Below are 16988 nucleotides of genomic sequence, written 5' to 3'. Positions count from 1 at the left end.
CGGACCTGCGTTGCAGAAACGAATCAGTGGAGTGGGTAAGTCTCTTTAAAAACAGGGATGCATATATTTTCTTCTTGTTGTTCTTGAAGAATGGGGACTGCGGGAGGAATTTCAGGCGCGTGTTCAAGTTCAAATATTGCGATAATGTTTCAGTAAGTACGCAATAAAGCCATAAAAAGAAAGTGTAACAAGCTCTAAAAAGTATGCGTGTGAAAAACCTAAAACCAACAAAAACGCGATCGTCAAACATGCTCGAAGAAAAGTTTGTGAGATTTGATTGCTGTTTAATAATGTTGCTCTCGCCAGACATTTAAATGAGAAAAGAATGCTGCATTATGAACTTCTCAAAAAGTATGGAGATCCGTAGCACGCCTCTCGTTTAATATTTTACCACAGAGGTGAAGATGAGTTGTAAATTTTTTTCTGTCATATACACGTGACAATTCCAGGACACCCGAGACAATGATGAAGGATGATTGTTTTCTGCAGATCGGTTCAATACCGCCAGCGGATTTGCTTTGAGAATATTGAATCTTACCACGAAACGCTCAATATTTTTTTCCCTTGAAATACACGATACAACGTAAGCCTTCAAAATGTTGAACGTTAGCATCAGTGCTGTGTTTGACATATAAGCTCGAGTGCCACCGCAAGCGAAAAGAAATCCTGATTACCATCATACGTGTAGGCGTACGGAACATCATGGCCACTCGTACAACGCTTGTCGGAGTATTGGATGTAGCCATGCGCCTGCAGGAGTGCCTCGCCCAACATCAGGCACCTTATTCTGCGTAATAAAATGAAGTTAGGTGAAAAAGCAACCGGAGAAATGAGACACTGTAGCTGAAGGTCCTAACAGCTTTCTTCCGCAGGCTACAGTTGCACCGCACCGTCGTATACCGCTTATCTGCATTGTTCATCAGGTAAGATATCAAAATGTTGAAGAAACTGACGTCTTTTGAGGAAACGAGAATGATGCAGCATTTCTAGGTGTTCCTGGGAAAAGGAAGAACGTCGTTTGCAGCGAGAGCTTCAAAACAAAGTTCCTATTTTGGTTACAGAGAGAGAGAGGGAATAAATATTTAATTGTAAAAAAAAGATCGGTGCGGATTGTGGGTGGGGTCCTCAGTTCAAGACTCCAGTGGCTTCCGCCGACGCTTTGGTGATGACGGCTAGCGCCTCCTGGTCTTCCAGGGTGCCTCTGGCCAGCGTCACCTCCCACTGCTCCAGAGCCGCGTTGTGCGGCTTTAAGTGGTTCGGTTCGGCTTCTCTGAGCATTGTTAAGAACGGCGACAGCACTTCTATTAATTAGCAACGGTGACAGCAAGTCTCGCCTGTTGGCATCCGTTTCTACTGGGTGGCTTCGAGCAACTCGGTGGCGATAGCTCCCAGGCCGGCCGTCAAGCACCACACGGGACCCGGGTGTCAGCTGGTTCTAATTTCCGAGCTTTGCCCGATCGGAGTGTGAGACCCGAAAGAGCGGATGGCTGAAGTTTTGAGCTGTTACAGACGGAGAACGCCAACATGCCAAGAATGTTCGACTGGGAGTCGTAAATCGACATATCCCCCCCCCACCTCCCAAACCTGTTGTTTACGGGAATGAAATGGCCATCCGCTGCGTGGGAACATTTCTCGGGACCGTAGTTATCATTAGTTCACGGTGCCGGACCCACCCGGGACGCAGCGACATGGTGTCGGTGGAGGCGGCGGCATCGGTTAATCACGGCAGACGCGGCTGTGTAAGTTTAAGGCGAGCAAGGACGCCGGAATGCTCGCGCTTCGGAAGAGACCTCGTCTTCCCCTAAGTGCCTTCCTATAAGTGGAACCATCTGCGCAAGTGCAGCGGCGGCCTTTTGTTCCCACGAGCTGTGCAGTGCAGGTGTCTGACCTTCGACGCCGATTGGGCCTCCATTCTGGCTTTTCATCACTGCTGCAGGGACAGCACGGACCATAACTTGCCATTGTTGCGAGAGTGTGTTGTTGGGGACGTCCTGGAAGGCGGATCCTAAAGACTGGACACGTGATCGACATCACAGTAATTGGACGCATTTTAAATGAACTAAATTCCCCAACAAGGGACCCGGGGAAAGGAAACCCTATTTAAGGAGAAGCTGGTATGTGATAAACCAGCTCCCGATTCGCTTTTTTGAACTCTGCAAAAATGTAAATGAACCCACTCGTAACCTTCCTCCCATCACCCAGCTCCTATAACTCGTCGGCAGTCCTGTCCTGGTGGTGGCGGCGGTGGAATCGGCGTCGTCCTGAACGCGTGGTTCCATCAGAGTGCGACTCCGAGCCCCACCATCCAACAGCATGTCCATTTAATGTGCGTGAATGTGGGAATTACGCCACACCAAGGACATGCATCAGTGTATAATGTTGGGTAAATGCGGTGTAGGTGGTGGAGATTGGGTAGAGAGAGGGCTTGAATGCGTCTTAAGTGGTAGGAGTTCTCCGGGGAAAGTTTCTTATGTGGCGGGAGGTAGAGACGCCTATTACGGCGGAGGGTCTCTAGGTGGGTTGAAAAATGGGATGAGAGGCGGTAGAGAGTAGAGCCAGTGTGCCCCGCTCGTTTGGTATAATCTCGAGCTAGGGCAACTGCCCTAATATTGCCATCGAGACCTGCATGTCCTGGGACCCAGGTGATGACATGGTCATACTGGAGAAGGCCGCCCAGATTGCGGAGAGCTGTGCGTGAGACACGTCCACTCGTATAGGCACCGCAGGCGGCTTGGGTGTCTGTAAAATGGGGCTGCCGTGGTTTTGAGTGTCGCCCATTTTGATGATAATGGCTATTGCTATGGCTTCTGCACCCGCCGGACATGAGGAAACGGAATACACAGGAAACTCAACATTGGCATAGTCTTTCGTAACCGAACTCCTCCTCCTTATGTGGCCGAATTGGGGCGCTGCTTAGTTAAGAGTCGAAGAGTGGACATCCCCTAAAAAGCGCCCTTCTTGTAAACACAACTCGAATTTCCTTGGGAGACTGGGCATTCATGGAAAAAGGATTTACATGGACAGTTCAGCACTGCCGTAGTTTTTCGTAACCGAAGGCTCCCTTCTCCTTTTGGCTGTATGGCGGCCACGGAGCAAGACTATCCAGGAGGTGAAACTCCCGTCAGCGCGAGCGAGCGCAGGCGACCAGATAAAGTCACAATTGTATGCGCCGACGGGGGCGCATGCAGTGGCGGCGCCTTACGGCGCCTCGTAGAAGCAGCAGAAAAAAAAATGCAGCGCCCGGGCAGGCGGCTCCAGTACAGAGGCTAGAACCTTGTAGCCTCTATAGCTCCAGCGCGCTCTCCGGCGGCGCGCGCTCAAAGCAGATGACAAGCACACAAAACGGGTGCTTGCTTCAGCGGGCACGCCGTGACGTTGTATTTCAGTACTTTCCAGGCCGCCAGGCGCCGCCAGCAGGATAGTGGCGCCCCGGGCTTGTGACCCTTTTTGGTCGCCGCAGACGGCGGAGTTTCCAATCCTTATAGTCTTCCTGCGCGATGGCGGCGCTACCTCGGTTAGGTTCGAAGAGTGGGTGTTGCCTAGAAAGCTCCCTTTGTGTTAATGCGACCAATGTTGCCTTGGGAGACGGGGAATTCATGGGGAAAGGTAGTTCACTGGAAGTTCACTACTGCGCCAGTCTTTCGTGACCCAAGTCAACCGCCTTATTCTGGCCGAATGGAGGCTCTGCCTAGGTTTGGGCAGGAGAGTGGACTTTCCCCAAAAAGCACTGTTTTTGTTAATGCGACCCATGTTGGAAAGGGAAAGGGGTCATTCTTGGAGAAATGTTGGGACGAAAAATGCAGTCGAGGTAGCACTCGTAGGGCGAAGGCCTTCTCCATGGAGAGGGCAAGGAGCCTGAGAGGCCTTTTCTTTTCCTTGTGGTTTCCCGAAACGTGCCTTGTATATATGCTACCTGAAGCCGAGGTGTCATCACCATGTCCGTGGACGAGAGCAGCGATGCTCCGGTTACCAGGGAGATGGGAGGCGGCTAGGGATGTCTTCCTGGTGGGAATCCTGTTCCAATGGGAGGTTACGCTCTGAGGACGGGTACCCATCGCCGCCGGAAGGACGCGCGGTGGCCCAGCTGGTCTGGGCGCCTCTCGCGGAATGTGCACGGGTGGAGGCAGAGCCATCTCAGCCACGGTTCCTGGTTGGGACCGCCTTGCGGACGGACCTCAGTCGTGTGCCGAATGCCTTGGGCAACCGGCCCAGTGGTCGTTTGACCCGAAGGAACGTTGGGGGTACCGGTAGTTATCCTCGGTCATCCGACGCCCGGCGGAGGGCTGGCGCTGACTTCCCTATTCCACAGCTGCATCGCACGTGTGGCTGTAAAACGGGAGCTGCGGTCCTTTTGCAGATTTTACAGCAAGGAAGCCACGGCAAGCGGAAACGAAAGGATTTTAACGTGATAGCGTTAAAGGCCACATTCACCAGAAAATTCGGCGTCGCGTTGTCGGCATCGTGAGTGAAGAATCACGGGCGTGCCAGGCGTGGCTCTGGCAAGCGGTCCACAGAGTGCAACCTAGGAGGCAGTTGGGCCACCCCGGTGACGTGCCCTTGCGGCGTCATCACAACCTACCCATCGGAATGTGAGAAAACTACCCACCGTGGCAGGTGGCCCAGTGTTGCCGATTGGTCACTAGGGAATAGCAACCTGGGTCGCACAAGGAGGACTGGTGGCAGCAGCTGCCATTCTGGGCAGTGACTTATCGCTTAACCGCTACGCCACTGCGCCAGAAGTGGTAGTAGGGCTCCCAGGGAACTATGAATTTGAAGTAGAGAATGACCAATTCCGCACATATGGGCATTAACTCATTAACTTTATTACGTCATACCCTTAAGGCGGAGCTGAAGTGGCCCCTCCAATTTCGCGTCGTCGTCGACGAGTCGAGATAAGCAGGTGGCCCAACTGCCACTTACGTCGCGCACGTGACCGTGTGAATTCATCATTGCGAATTCATCAAACTACACCCCGCGGCATGCGGCAGTTAACGATTGGTCGTAAGTGGTTTCTCGGTCGAGAAGAGCAGCCTGGGTCTCCCAAGTCCCACCGGTGGCTGTATTTGAAACAGCCACCTGCCAGCCGGGGCAGTGACACTCCGTTTGACCGCTGCAACATTGATCCAGGAGTGGTATGGGGAGTCCCAGGCATCTATGAATGTGAGGTAGATAATTACCAACTTCGCATATATGGGCTTGTAGACAGAACCGAAAGGACAGGGATTTCTTTTGTTAAAATTCAGGCCCCAAAGCGACTCATGCGATGAGGGACGCCGTAGAGAAAAGCTCCGGAAATTTCGACCACGGATTGCTAACGTGCACTGACATCACACAGTACACCGACCTCTATAGAATTCCGCCTCCATCCAAATTCGACAAGAGCGGCTGGGATCGAACCCGCGTCTTTCGGGTCAGCACGAGAGGACAGAGTATACTTACGCGAGCGGGATCTCTAATCCTATCGCATTGTACTCTCAAGGGTGGTTTAAGCGTTACGCGATGGTGAAAGAAAGAACAGCGTCATTGTCTGCGAAGTAATACGCAAAGAGAACACCAGGCCGCTGAATGGACCCATTAACGCTCTCGCGTCATACCCTTAAGAGCTTAAAGGGGCTCTGAAACACCTCCCGAGCATGCCTTGTAAACTAGCTAACTTGCTAGATGTTGTTGCGATGAACATTCGAGAAATAACATACATCTACGCGCAGTAGAGAGCCAATAATTGCATTCTAAAGTTGGCGGGCTCTTTCCTGCGACTTATTCAGGCTCGCTCCGTCTTTTGTGCACCATATCTACGTAAATACGGTTTCGAATGGCTATTGAACAGTTGCTTCTATAGACGTCACGGAGCCGCTACTGGACACTTATTTCAAATTACATGTAATATTATTAGCTTATAGTGATTACAACTGAAAATTATGGATTTTCAGTGCGTGATAATGTTTTCTACAAGATTTTCGTTTTGCACTCCCGGTCTGGTGCGGGCGGTCCTCGCAGCCGTCACAGCCGCGGTTGTCGCAGTCCCAGCGCACGCTGTGTATCATGTGTTTTTGTTTCTTGCGTTTCCCACACGACATGTGTTTCGAAGTTCGCTTGCTGGTCCACAGGATTAAGACTGGTGCCTCTGTAACCGTATGCCGACGTGTCGTACGTGCAGAAATTTTCGGTTTGCACCGTCGTCACTAACCAAGTCACGCCGACAACTTGCGCTGGTAAGTAATATATCCTCGAGGCTCAACACAGTGCCGGCTAAAATAAGGTTTCAAGTGTGTATTGTGTCTAATTCATATGCGAGCATACACCCCTGTTATGCATCATGAACGTACACGGTTTTTAAAATCTGCCCACGCCTACCACTGGCTACTTTGCGGTGAAACTGCGCACGGAGCTAGCATATTGCGGTAACTTTAGGCTGGTAGTAAGCTTGGCAACGGTGCATATCTGGTTCGGGCGCGCATCGCAAATGAGCCGGCGGTTGAGGCGGGAAGATTTCTAAAAGTCGCTACAGTAAAGATGCATAGCACATGAAATCTAACGTGCAGCGACAGCGAAACTGAAGATTTAGGGCCTCTCTCTCAACTGCATGCGTCATGGTATTGCATATGCTGTTTTCCCCCTTGCAACGTTTCACATGATATGCAGTGATAACGAAACATCGAAGGAAAGAAAGAAGGAAAAGAACTTTATTTGAGGCCAGTACAAGGGCTTTTCTCTCCTCGGCGGCTGGCCGTGCTTCCAAAGTTCTGCATGAGCTATAGAAAACGTGTGTTGGCAAGAATAAAGCAAGGGTTTCCAAGTGCAATAAATACTCCATTAGTTGGTGCATAATCTTGTGGTCTGCTTTATGCTGTTGTCTTGTCAGTGCAGAGTAATTGATGGGTAGCAGCGTTCTTGTGAACAGAAAGACTCATTAGTCATGTGCAGAGTTTGCTCATTTTACTATCATAGTGGTGCTTGTATATGCAGTTTCCAGGAGGCACTGTTTTTTGCCAAAAGATGATTCATCCTATGGAGCAGCAGCATAGGTTTGTGGGAATATCTGCAGCCAATTTTTATCCACGAGCAACGTGTAATTCTATCCTTTGGCACTAAGAGCTGCAGGTAATAAAATACCTTACATGGCCGTAAATATTACCTGCAGGCAAGTGGTTACTTGTGTCTGTAGGAAGGCCATACTGACCTTTGAGTTGAGGCCAGCTGCACTTGTCACCAATGAAAACATACCATTCTGAACCCTTGTTCACAATCGCACATCGCTCTGCCTTTTGCTATTTGTCCCTAACATGCTTTAATCTCTCTCCCCCACAATGCTTTTTTTCCAACTTTTTTTCCTGACGTTAAGAAGCGCTGTCTAGAAATTAATCGGTTTTTAAACACAGATTCCAGAAACATTTAGGCCTCACCGACTTGGAATCTAAACATTTGCCACTGCCGTGCTTCCAACGCAGCGATCTCCGAACCATCTTTTACTGCGTGTAAACCAGATGCGTTCACCTTACCTTCCACCTCAATGGCAGCAGCGACAGTGACGTCAATGGCAGAAAGAGAGAATAAACATTTATTTGTAAAAAGAAGACCGGAGCGGATTGGGGGTGGGCTCCTCAGCTCAAGACTCCAGTGGCTTCCGCCGACGCTTGGGCGATGACGACTAGCGCCTCCTGGTCTCCCAGGGTGCCGCTGGCCAGCTTCACCTCCCACTGCTCCAGAGCCGCGTTGTGCGGCTTCAAGTGGTTCGGTTTAGCTGAGCAGATCCATGTAACGTCCGTGATTGTGGGAATATCGCCACACCAGGGACATGTATCTGCGCATAATGTTCGGTGAATGCGGTATAGGTGGTGGAGATTGCGGAAAGTAAGTGTTTCGATGCGGCTTAGGAGGTAGGAATCCTCAAGGGATATTCTTATCTGGCGGGGCGTAGAGACGCCTATTTAGGAGGAGGGTCTCTAGGCAGGTTGAAAAATGGGCTGAGAGGGGGTAAAGAGTAGACTCAAGGTGCCCTGCTCGGTCGGTGTAATCTCGAGCTATACACGGTATCTGCCCTAATATTGACATCGAGACCTGCATGTCGCCAGGTGATGACGTGATCATACTGAAGAGTGCCGCCCAATATGCGGAGAGCCGTGCCCGGGACTGGTCCTCTCGTTTAGGCTTTGCAGGCTTCTTGGGATAAAAAAATGAGTGCCGTGGTTTTGGGTGTCGCACATTTCGATGCAGATGGCTATTGCAATGGCTTCTGCGGCTGCAGCATCCTGTGCCGTGAAGGACGCTCCAAGAAAAGGGGTGTTGGCGTGATTGACAGCAGCGCAAGCATATCTGTGGGGCTGCGCATAGGAATTAACATCCACATATATAGCAGAGCTGTCTTCGCCGTATGGCCTGCAGAGGCTGCGAAGGCGGGAATGACAGCGCGGGGCCTGTGACTCGTGCTTCATATGGCGAAGGATAGGGTCTATGTAAAGGCGTGAGCGGACAGCATTTGGAAGAACTCCGGTCAGGGCCATGGGTCGCCTATCCTTGAAAGGATGGCCCTACCCGCCGAGGTGGTGAGGAGGCGAGTCTGTTGGGAGTTCAGAACAGCCTACTGGATTTACGCAAACATGTTGTGAATCCAAAGTGCAACCAGTCTAGTGGTGGATGTACACATGGGAAGGCCCAGAGCTGTTTTAAAGAGGGCATAACGGATAAGGATATCGATCTTACTCTCGGCGGTGCGATCAATATTGTGGTATATGGGAGACCATACTGGATTCGACTCATGGCTAGGGTTGGATAGGGCATGGATAGGGCGGTTGTGAATTTGATTATGATTGGGCCAGGGGAACGATAGCGGGGACCATGAACACGGATGATTTCCGATTTCTCCGGTGCACACTGCATACCGCTGCTCTGAACAAAATGCTCGACCACACTGATGGCTGTTTGTAAGGCTTGCTCTTTGGCGGCGAGGAATCCTCAGGTTGACCAGATGGTGTTGTCATCCGCATAGATGGTATATCCGATGTCTCAGAGAGTGTAGAGAGCTTGTGTGCGAGAGGGGCCATGCGTTTATTGAATAGCAGTGGTGATAGGACAGCTCCTTGTGGAGTGCCCTTCTCAGGTGCTTGGAAGGAAGACTATCTAGTAGATCCGATACCTATCGTGGCTGTGCGGGCAGTGAGGAAGGTGGCGATATATTGGAAGATGCGAGAGTCACAGTGTATATTATTTAGACCTTCCAGAATTGCAGAATTGGAAATGTCGAAGGCGCCCATAATTTCAAGTGTTAGAAGAAGGTGCTCTTCGCCAGGAGGTATCCCCGTGAGGACTTCGTGTTTGATAAGAAGAAATGCGTCGTGTGCAGAAAGACCTGATCGAAAGCCGAGCCTAAACGGGGAAAAGAGATTATTATCTTCAATATAGCTGCGAAGACCTCTTCATAAGTGCTTGGCGAACGGCGTAGCAGTTTGAGGCTGCCTTTCTGCAATGCCATTGGCCACAGCCCTGGAAACACACAAACCACACTTGCCATATTCTGTGGAGATGAAGTTTCAGACTCGAAAACTCTCTTCATCAGTTGTGTTTGCATGAATCAAGCAGTCATTGCACTGTGATGAAATAATGAAAAGGAGGCCTGATATGCGGGTGGAGTCAAATAGAAAGGCGCAGTGAACGGTCTCGATCAAGGTGGGAACCGGAACCACGCAGTCAGGAATAGAATGAAAAAGGCGGTGAAAGGAGGCAGAGAGAATTGCCATATTTGAGAACTGCAATAGGACGAAGGCACGCTTTGATGCTACGCACCACTATCTCCGTTCGGCAAGTTCGCTGTCGTATTTTTCACCGGATCACTATGTGCCGGCCGAAACGAGGTAGATGCAAACGCGGTCTGAAGGCAGCTTTTCAAATTCGTCAAGCTCGCGTGCTTGCACTCACCTCTGCGTCCTTGACATGGGTCAGTGGTCCGTGTTTGGGGCAGTCGCCGGGATTGTCGACACCGCAGTCATCGCAAACTGGAAGCAGATTACTCGCACCGTGGTTTAGGAAAAAAAAAAGTGTGCGGATGCCGACATCAGAATGGGCACTGAATCTTCCTTGGACGTTCTGCAGACGCCCTGCAGACATCCTGAATGTCTACAGGACGTCCAAGGGAGTTTCAATGCCCATTGGGATATTTTATATATGCACTGCTCGCCGACTGCAGCGGAATCAATTTGCGCGTGAAATATCCGTGTCTGGGTGTCCTAGGCTCATTCAGGCCATGATAAAAATGAATTCATCAGAGCACTCCTTTTGTGCGACATACATTAACCGTATAACAAGCTGCCCAACTGGCCGCTCCAGAAAGTGAAACATGTAAGTAGCTAAGAAGGTTTGTGCTAAGAGCTCTTGACGCTGTAGGCAAGCCGCTCTGCATTTCATGTGTTCACCCCTTACGAGCTACACTAAAAGACTCTTTTACAATAAGGTGTGCATTTCCCATTCTCGTGTTGGAAGCCAGGAACCGGCTTTCGCAGACAACTCACATAGGTATTCTTCGTCCGAGTTCTCGCATTCCATGTAGTTGATGTCTTTTCGCTGGCGTCTCGGGTAGCGGGACCCGCTGGAAGACGTCTCGGGCGAGGCTGCATTTCACCCCACGATATTTGTAAGACTGGCTTGTAGAATCGTGCGCATCAAGCAGTTTTAACGGAATGCTACTATTTTGCGCAGAAAAACAAACATGCTCCAGACCAATCAAGCGTCACTTACTACACTCTATTAAGAGAACAAAAACCAAACAGCAGTCCCCAGCCCAGTAAAACATCAAACCATATATAATCTCTAGTAATTGAGTGATGTTTCAAAACTGTTTCAAAGGAAAGTTTGTGAGAAAGCTCGGAGGATAGTTTGTGAGTTTCGATCGGAATTCGTGGCGTCTATGATTGACCATGACACATTTCTTGATAGCCTGAAGCGTTTCCTGATCCTGTGAATGGACTTGCAGCTGCCCAATTTTTATTGGAAAAGGTGTGTTTACTTGATGTACGAAATCTCTGAATGGCTGTTTGTTACTGTGTGCGTTCTGTACGTTTCAGAGCCCCTTTGATTATAAATTCTGCCACTAATTTATGCATCGTGTAGTTAAAACAGCTCTGTGCCGGGCGCATAATCATACCGAGAATCTCCGAATTTGGTTACTAGAGCAGCGACTTCTACTGACGGAAAAAGAACCGTATCGCGTGCATTTCCACGAAACTTTTGCAATAGAGTGCGCGCATTTTTCTCTGGAACAATTTCCTAGGAAGAGTAGTCCACCCGTACAAAGGAGCTCATTCAGTCAAGAGACCAATGAACGTATGGCATATGGTTTTCCCTTTCCGGTGGCTGTGTATTTGTAATTGTGTATGTGTGGTGGGTGCGCGCGAGGGTAACGGATGTGCGTGCGCGCGTGTGTGTGTGTGCGCACGGGCGTGTGTGCCATTTATGAATGCCAAATTAAGTCGTCGTCTTGCGAAAACCACCGGGCTTCTCCGTAACGAAATTCAATGATTGGTCAAGAGGGGCGCGACGCCATCAGCACCATCAAATGTGTAAATCTGAGGAATTTTCTAGTACCTTCCACTGAATTATCATAGCGACACAATCTTCCACCTCAATCCACTCACTAATCCCCACCAATCCACCTATCCGAATTAATAGAGACCCATTAATCCGCACTAATCCACTTTAATACTTTTTATGGGATGGGCTTACTCGCAAAATTTGGGGGTCCTTTGGAATAACTTAGAAGGACTTTGGTGTAGGCCAGTTGGTATGACATCATGAAGAGCAAAACTGCAATACAGGGGGGACTGAGGCAGGCGACAACACAGGCGACAACAATATTTTGGTGTGGGCAATATTCCAAATGCTATCTCGTTTTATTCTCTGAATGTGGTTCAGAAGGCCCGAGGTTTATTTAGACTACCATTATTGTAGGTGAGGTGAGACCACCGTACGCGGCATGTATATGGGCCGGCCATGGGTTCGGATCCTATCGCAGCCGCGCGATTGTCTTTTCTACTATATTTTACCCACTGGGGGCCCTCAGTGAATGGTAATTGGTTGTTGAGCCCCAATAAAGGACGCGAGATTGAATCCCGACCGAAGTAGAAGCACATTTTGATGGAGGCAAAATGCATATACGCACACATGTTCTGTCGATATATCACCGCACGTTAAATACCCTATAGCTAGGTAGGTGGTCTATATTATTCCAGAGCCCTCCACTACGGCGTCTCTCATACATAGGTAGCTGTGTAACATGATGCAGACTGTCGCTCAATTAAACGCGTGCCGTAGAATGCTTTTCTCAGCTAAACTGATGAGTTGTTCGAGCTCAAATTTCGGAGAGAAATGGTGGATATTCAACAAAGAATTCCACTAAATTCGGCAAAGAAATTCCGGCAAAGAATATTCGATATTCGAATATTCGGCAATGTAATTCCACTGAATTCCGTCTTTTTTTTTACAAAAGACTTGAAATTTAGTGGAATTTTGGCCAAATTAAGTTTTTGTCATCATTACCAAAGCAGTTTAAAAAAAAAACGTGTTCAAATCTCCCGCAAACCATCCCCACCCGCCTCCTTTGCCGAATCTCCACATCTGCCAAACGAGATGGCGCTACCAGTACATTTACTGAGATAACGGCTAGTTTCGTTTCCTCGTCGCCACAGACGATGCTAATATCCGACTTCTTTTTTTTTTTTACCGATTCAGGCAATTACATCACACAAATGTATCATGAAACAATTGTACCGAGCTGCTGCCATTTATGTGCGGAATTTGAGCTCGAACAAGTCACGAGTTTAGCTGAGAAAAGCATTCTACGGCGCGCAATTAACTGCGTCGTACGCTGTATTTATTATTATTTGCCTATCGAAACGAGCAGCTCGCACTAACAACTTGTCACGACCGTCTAATCCGAAAAGGTGTTTGTTTTCTCAAGTGCAACAAAATATTGGTTGAACATATTATCCAACATCTGTTCTAGGTCGAACAAAACTCATTCTAAGCGTTTACAGGGTCACGGACCTCTGCGATATCGCTCCGAGATGCAACTGAGGCAGAGACGTGCATCTTTCCATCAGCATATGAAGCAAGAAAGTGGCCGTAAAAATAAAAGAAAGAATTATCTCAGCACCTGACACTGTGACAGCTCTTTGTATACTTACGGGAATTGGACTTTGTTGCAGGTTTAGCAGGTTTAGCTGGGGCCGGTTTTGGTTTCATAAATTCAGGAAGCACTGGCTTCAGTCCTGTAAATATGCAGGTAAGAGTCATCTTTTATGCGCAAGTCTTTTTCTGTTTGTATCTCCTTTTATGCTAGCAATAATTGATGTCTGTCGTGGTGTGCGACTCAGCCGTTGATTCTGGCCCCACAAATTTTCTAATATGCACAGTTGCTGCGTTTTTTGAAAATTGCGTCATTCTGGTAGCCTTAAACTATATTAATCGCAGAGAACTTTTAAAGCAATTCGCGCTTTCAAAGACGCAGCTCCGAAGGAAGGCAGTACAAAAGAGTTCACTCACCCAGATTCAGCATCAGCTCGTACTTCTTTTTGAGGTTCGAGTCCGCCGTCTTCATGCATTCCGAAAGGCCCTTCCATTCTTCGTCCGTGAAATAGTGACGAAATTTTGCAAAGTCGTCTTCGCTCGCCATTCCAGTCAACGCACGAAAGTCTCAGCAAAGATCTCTCCCCACTTCTGCGCGTTAACCGCCACTCGGAAAGGCTGTCGTCTGCGTGAGCGCTTAGCGGTTCATGTAACAATTATACAGCTTAGACACGCATAATCAGTTTAAGTAGACTATCACGGAGTTAGTAGATCTTTTCATAACGTTTTGCGATGAATATTAGTTCACATTCGTCCAGTAATTACAAACAAGTGATTACAAATGATCACACAGCCAGTGCAGACTTTAGCAGTATCCGAACACTCATCTGGCCACATTGCAGTATTCATTTTTTTTTTTTTTGACGGAAGTTTGTTGGTAGTCCGTATGGTCGCGTTGTTGTGTGGAAGTATGTTGAGTCTCCCCAAACGCGCGAATATAGTGCTGAGACTTCGCAGGCCTCGATCTAAATTGCAGGCCGTGAAACATAGCGCGAGCGCTATTCATAATTTGCTGCGACGAACCGCCCCGTAGCCGCTTGTTTGAAAAGCGCGCTCAATTTAATGTGCGTACTTTGCGTTCGAATGGCGAAGCTGGCCTTCAATATCGACGCACATAATTTTGCGCTGATCGTTGCAACGCTGTCAGCCTAATGGATACGGTTCAATGTGGGCGTGAGATTTGTTTTCTATTTCCTCAGGTCTGCGCCTCAGTGCCTGAGGCTTTGCACAGCGGCTACAACGTGTTGATTGAGCTGGTGGGGTTAGCGGTTCTGTACATGTGCATTTTTTTTCTCCACTGTTGATGAACTTGATGATGACCCCACTGTTGACGAACTTATCAGCTTACGGGCCATAGCGCCTAGGGCAGCTCTGAAAGGTAGAACAGCTGTAGTTTCATGTGTGCATGTGTGGTGTATTGCTCTTCAGGAAGGTGTCGCGAATTGCCACGTCTCAGGAGGAAGCAGTTGTGTGCGGTCAGGTGGTAACAGGCCTGAATTCACTTGTGAATTTTGCAGATACACATTTCCGTGTTTTGACTGGAGCACTACTATGAACTACTATGAACTACTATGAAAAAAAAAATCACGTTTGGCCCAAACTACTAGGTGCACTTCTCCAATTAAGCTAATCATTGCGTGTGGCATTTATAGTGAAAAGAGGATGTTTGAAATTTCTCTACTGTTGACATATTATTTAAATACGGTGTTACAACTTTCTCAACAGTGTGTACATAAATTCTCTCCCTGAATGCGATCCATAGAGATGTGTTGGCATGTAGTTAGGGATTTAGGCAGCTGCATATCTTGCTATCAACTAATGCATTATTGTCTGTTCACTGCCTCTCGAGTTGCTTCTCCTGGTCCAGTTTCATGTAAATCTCTTTTCCCGTCTCCTACATTTTCTCTCTCACGGTGGAGAGGATGGGAGAGTAACCCATCAGTTGGCACAATGGTAGCACCAGAGTGCTGGCCCATCTTCTTGGCCCAGTACAGAAGTATGTGTTTATGAACCTCATGTTGTTGAAGAAGCATTCACAATTGAGTTCTATATTACTGAAGATTGTAAAAGCTGCTGGATGCATAAAGATAAAGCAGGCCAGAAGACTAGAATGGCAACAGCAATGCAGTGTAGAAACACCAACACATTGCAAATTAAACAAAATCCAGTTTTTATTCAGCTTACTGATGCCATCATGCTTGCTTGCAAAGAACAGATTTTGTTTGAAGAGGCGCCACATAACGATTAGGACGGCCATAGCAGTCTCATGCTGAAGTCTATCTTGGTGCGACTAGGGGTAGAGCATTCTGGCGGTTGGTCACAGGCATTATTTTGAATTCTCGCTTCCTATGCTACACAGCAAATTGGCAGAAAAAAAAACTGTCTCATTAATTACTGTGCATTCGTCAATGTGGTTGGTTGCATTGAGGCATAATTCTGGAATAAATTCTTTTCACCTTTTGGAAATGGACCAAAGACAAAAGAAACACACACTATGCAGATGACTGATTTGTCGTTGCTGATCCTATCTTCACTCTTATTCTTTGTGCCCATTGTTTACTCCTTAATCTTAATTATTTATGTGTTATTTTTATTGATTGTTATTCTATGCTTAATCTTATTCTTTGCTCCAGGCCTGTGTCCTGAAGGTAGGGTGAATGCAATTCAAATATTAAACAGCCAGCTCACTAACTGCAATGATGGCACTGATGAACTGTGTGTCATTTGTAATGTTACTGTAATGTCATAACTGGCCCAGCTATGCCTACTTCAGAACAAGGGCCTCTCCCAGATCCCTCCATTTAACCCTGTTCTGAGCCACCTGCAGCGACCTTAGCCCCGTAGACTCCCCAATATAGCCTGCTTATTACCTGACTGTCGGTGCCCTCTTGTATGTCTGCATTCGCCTGTGTTACCCAAGGAACTCTCGGGTAATGTCACTGCATGATAGATTGTAATTAGAGCTTGCTCCTCTGTGAATTTTTTGGTGTGAATAACGCACTACACACTAACAAAATGACAAATGGAAGAACGGGAGACACAGGACAAGCGCGCACTAACAACTGAAGTTTATTCTGGTACGAGGGTGCAGAAATACATTCCGTCACATGCTGAAGCAATCAATTCATTGTCAACAGCGTTGTGTTCTTCCAGTTGTCGTTTTGTTAGTGTGTAGCGCGTTATTCGCACCAAATGTATAACCAACTAGCCCACATTGCTGCCTTGCCTCTGTGAATATTGAACAGATCTGGCCGCTCATGCTTTGCTATGCCGTGCTGCGAGTGAGTTGGTACAGTGCAGTAAGTATGCCTTGTAAACATGGGTGCAAAATTATATTGACAGTGAAATATGCAATGGAACCATCTTTTTTAAGTTTTCGCTTTGGACCAAAGTCATCTTTTGTGCTCCTAAAATGGTTTTGCCTTTCTATCATTGACTCAAGGCTGATCTTACAAATTATATCCTGAATAAGGAATAAGTGGGCATCATTTGTAGTGTACGGTGATTGCACTTTTATGTTTGCCCTGTACACCGTGTGTTTTCAGAATTAGAATTCCATTACTCTTTCTGCTAATGTATGGCACCATTCAGTTCGAGCTGAAACTCTTCTCCTTCCTATATCACCGTGTATGCATTGTTCTTTTGTTTTCTGATTCCAACTTGAATTTACTCTTAGCAAGATGAAAAATGGACGCATTTTTAAGCCGGCTCTCTCTATCATCCGTGGCTTTTTTCCTTCCTCCCTGTCTTTGCACTGCTTTTCCGTTTTTCAGTCATGCTGAACCAACTAGCCCAATGCTCAATGTTTGTGAGCAAGCCAAGGGATTTGCCACTGCTCCTGTAGTGTGCAGGTAGGTTGAGAGACCATGGCCCTG

The 16988-nt window shown here is 47.8% G+C and overlaps 1 protein-coding gene across 1 annotated transcript; it reads right to left on the bottom strand.

The window, feature by feature from the left end:
* Positions 1-7596: 7596 nt before the first annotated feature.
* On the bottom strand, positions 7597-13690 carry LOC144094908 (uncharacterized). Its single transcript, XM_077628774.1, has 5 exons — positions 13531-13690; positions 13173-13256; positions 10503-10601; positions 9913-9989; positions 7597-7741 (listed from the first exon to the last, which is right to left on the bottom strand). The coding sequence occupies exons 1-5, from the start codon at positions 13658-13660 to the stop codon at positions 7724-7726; spliced, it is 408 nt and encodes a 135-aa protein (XP_077484900.1). The 5' UTR covers positions 13661-13690; the 3' UTR covers positions 7597-7723.
* Positions 13691-16988: the final 3298 nt, after the last annotated feature.

The sequence above is a fragment of the Amblyomma americanum genome, chromosome 6 (assembly GCF_052857255.1).
Source record: "Amblyomma americanum isolate KBUSLIRL-KWMA chromosome 6, ASM5285725v1, whole genome shotgun sequence".
Lineage (NCBI taxonomy): Eukaryota > Metazoa > Arthropoda > Arachnida > Ixodida > Ixodidae > Amblyomma > Amblyomma americanum.
The sequence above is the reverse complement of the archived record's forward strand: the minus strand, read 5'-3'. Positions and strand labels throughout refer to the sequence as shown.